Source organism: Sphaeroforma arctica (assembly GCF_001186125.1).
Source record: "Sphaeroforma arctica JP610 unplaced genomic scaffold supercont1.2588, whole genome shotgun sequence".
NCBI classification, from domain to species: domain Eukaryota; class Ichthyosporea; order Ichthyophonida; genus Sphaeroforma; species Sphaeroforma arctica.
This window is the reverse complement of record NW_014037970.1, coordinates 1787-5649: the sequence shown is the minus strand read 5'-3', so window position 1 is coordinate 5649 and position 3863 is coordinate 1787. Positions and strand designations below refer to the sequence as shown.

Here is a 3863-nt window from a genome sequence, read left to right as displayed (position 1 = left end):
CTTCAAGCAATTTATTTCGAGGCATTTGTGGCAATTTAAAACAGTAATCTCTCAGACACCCCACTCCCCTTAATGAGTTAATGTATTTATCTTTCACACTACATAGTGCGCTCGATTATAAGGCAACTTAAGCCAACCAACCACTACTAAAAAGTATTTAGTATACAAAGAAATCGTACAATAAGCTGCTAAGCAGCCGCTTCAGTTTTAGATCTGGGATCAAGATTCAAGTCATCAGGATAAAAATCAATATTGATCGACTGATCGCTGAATAACACTGAAGACCGGTGTTTAGTGTATACCGTATTATCGGTATCTTCAATTTATGTGGAATCACTGATCAGGACCATTAATTGGTACAAACAAGCAAGATCTCCACCAATCAATGACAGTGCTATATCTGCAGAGCACAGGAGTAATGGAGTATATACTGAATCAATGAAGATGGATTGAAGATTGTCGATTGAAGAACACCAGAACAGTGTGATGTTAATGTAACATAAAATACACATATCATCGAACTAAAAAATATGTCAAATTATATTACAGTACAATCGTATGCAGTAAAAAAATTAGTCTAATTTTGTAAAATACCAATATTGTCCTAAAAGGCTAAAATACTAAAAATAGGCTATTTTATATGTGTACAGTAGTACTTATAACGTTATGGGGATACGGAATAGAAGTTGAACGTAAACACATATTTATTCAATTTTAAAACGTTATAACGGTTATGATGTTATTAAAAGCGCCTACCTAAGTTTTTTATAGGACTGGTTCGAAAGGTATAGTAAAAATGGAACACACCTAAATGTTTAGACCCGAACGTTGCACCTATGATCATACAAAGGACCACATATGGAATAAAGGTTTTAACGGGAAACGGTTTTAGGTTAGGCTAGTTTACTGTGAGCAGTACATATTTTTAATTATTTACGATTTTTTATAAAATAATAAATACGACGAGTCGACGTCTCGACGATGTAGTTATTGATAAATAAAAATAAAAAATACACAGTATCTTTAAAACTCTCTATTTATGTAAATACTCTCTAAATAACTCTCTAAATATTTCTCTTTATTAATATTTATGCATTTGTATCCTACATATTTATTAGTTGCTATTTTGTCTTTTAAAAGTAGCAACTAAAAATAAATATAAATGCGACTGCGAGTGTCGGACTGTCCGACTGTGATTTTATCACGTTTACGTCAAACGTTTATTGCGTGTGTAGGGAGTACTGGGGACAAGGGGGGCCCTGGGCCTGGGGAGTGGAGGGCTGGGGCACACCGGCACAGTGCAGTCTTCAATGACTGTCAGCCTGCCAGAGTAACAGTCAGACTGTCACTAACATATTTCAATATTTGATATTTCACATTTGACATTTGAATTTTGAAATTGTAATTTTTTTCTTAAATATGTATTTACTTTGCACTGTTGCAGTCATTTGCAGTGCTTTTTTATATAAAGTTTCCGAGCCTCGGGTATATGTAGGCAGAAAGTAACTCGCCATCTGAAAATTGAAATGTAATTATGTGTATATAAATAAATAATATTACCGTTTTCTAAATGTGATTAGAGAAAATCAGACATAATCGCGAGTGCAAGCGTCACAACTGAAGAAACCATAATAAACTAACTACTTTGCTGCTTGTAAACTACATAAATAATACCTTTTAAATTATGACTATTACATTGCCAGAAATATATGCTGCTTGCGCTCTGGCGTGCGGAGCGGTCTTCCTAGTTACCTCCACATTTTCAGGTAGTTTTATGACAGGAAGCAAGGCGTATATAGTCCCTGCAATCTTTTCCTCAGGGTTTCTCTCCTTCTCAATTATAACTATAGTCAATGAAGGTCTCGCACCAGTGTGGTACAATCATACCTTAAATTACTGGGGTAGTCAGATATGCATCGACCTGGTCGTTGGATTTTGTGTGAGCTGGTATCTGATACTACCAAGAGCGAGAGACGCTGGAATTTTAATCTATCCCTGGTTGGTGATTGTGTTATTCACCGGTAACATTGGCATAACGGCTATGCTTGCCTTTGTGCTATTTCGGGAGGCGCAAGATGGTCGTGGGTATCGTCAATTGTGAAGTCATTATGTTGAAATCATACTTGGACACACGGAAAACCTCTGAATCTGCGATACTCACCCCGAAGGGGTTGCTTTTACAGTTGATGCTTCATTTCGGGACTGAAGTGCTTCATGAACGACGCAAAGTTCATTTCGCTGCCCAAGCGACTTACATATGACAACGGGATGTGATAACTGAGCAGGTGCTGGGGAACCTTATACTGCACGTTACGTTTGCAATCGTTGGACCTGTCCCAGTATAATACAAACTAAGTCTGACCATGATATTTACTTCATATGATGAGATACGGATGCATGAGTACTTCCGCTGGCAAGTTAAATATGACACCACTGTAGGCGTTCAAAATCACAGGAAGTCCGGTACATGTGATAAAAGTATTAAAATAAACATAGCTTGCTGTCTACAAGTGGGCCAGTTATTTTTATATAATTTGGAGACGCAGATGAGATTTCGTAATGTGTTGGTGTCTGGCATCCCCCTGACTGAAGAAGTGGTATGGATGATACTGGTGTGCGGTCCTATTTAGTTCGCGACTCTCTTCCACTCCTACACAGCCTTCACTGTGATCTATAATAATCTAAAGCGACAGTCGTATATAGAATGTGACTATGCAGAACATTCTAATTTAGCTATTGTGGCCAGTAACATTCACTTTGTATCTATATAGTAGTCTCACAAAGTGTTCTTTCTATACGGCGTCTTAAGAGCTTCATTTCTGTAGATTTAGAATCGTATCTGCTCTATACTTAGCAGGCCCAGCTGCTACAGTATACATCTCCCCTTAGACTGTCAACGGTTCCCGTGTTATTGCCTACCAGCGTGCACACAATCATTATCAAACCTATCCCAAGATTGTGTAATATAACTGGGAGCTCGGTACATTTAATAGATATGTAAATATACGCTTTTACACAAGCTACGGCCTGCGCCTTCGGCCATGATCTCTCTTTTAACGTGGAAATATGTATTTATATAATACAAGTACTGTACAGTGTATTTTTAAAATACATTGTATATTGTACACGTTTTCCGATCTCCAGTGTTCTTGAGCACTCCTTTCAAAATATAGTAATATGGAATGAATGAAATAATTATTACACTCGATCGCTCGTTTATCTTTCGATCCATAAAACCGGAGAGGAAGTATTAGTAATATCCTTAAAAGGTTATTGTGGTAATTTGGATACTCCTAATGTGTCGAGAACACAAATTTCGTAGTAAATAAATAAAGCGTCGTAAAAGCACCTGAATCTTCACACGATATCTGAAATGCGACATCGTTTAAGAGACGAGAAATAATTAGAACATTTCTACCCTCTATGGCGGTATGGAATATCTATGTCTACTACGATAACACACCGCACACGCTTGTCAGCTCCCTCAGTTCAAATTCATATATACGAGCGGCACGCAAACAACAGCGTGTATCTAATACCCGTACATCAACAACAAACAACAGCGTGTATCTAATACCCGTACATCAACAACAAACAACATAAAAATGTCTGTGGGACTATTAGTAGGAGATTGTGGTGGCACCAACACCCGTCTTAAGCTCATTGAACTAGACACATCAGGTGAACTGGAGTCAGTCGCGCGAGGTGCATCTGCACCTGGCAAGGTTGCTTTCGAGAAGAAATATCAGAACGAAGAGTACTCAGATTTCTTATCTGTTGTTAAGAAGTTCATCGAGGAGTCTGGTGGCAAAGCACCTGAGGTACGACGTCAGATAGATTGTTACATCAGTGTATACATATAC

At 37.9% G+C, this 3863-nt stretch overlaps 2 protein-coding genes across 2 annotated transcripts in view; both read left to right on the top strand.

Moving 5' to 3' along the window:
* Positions 1–1589: 1589 nt before the first annotated feature.
* Positions 1590–2516, top strand: SARC_12794 (hypothetical protein). The gene has a single exon (XM_014293094.1). The coding sequence runs from the start codon at positions 1685–1687 to the stop codon at positions 2099–2101; it is 417 nt and encodes a 138-aa protein (XP_014148569.1). The 5' UTR covers positions 1590–1684; the 3' UTR covers positions 2102–2516.
* A 1002-nt stretch (positions 2517–3518) lies between these two features.
* Positions 3519–3863, top strand: part of SARC_12793 (glucokinase) — a gene marked incomplete at its 3' end in the record, with an annotated part of 1576 nt that continues 1231 nt past the window's right edge. Inside the window, exon 1 of the mRNA XM_014293093.1 lies at positions 3519–3821. Within this exon, the coding sequence (XP_014148568.1) occupies positions 3606–3821 (216 nt within the window). The remainder of the gene's footprint in view (positions 3822–3863) is intronic.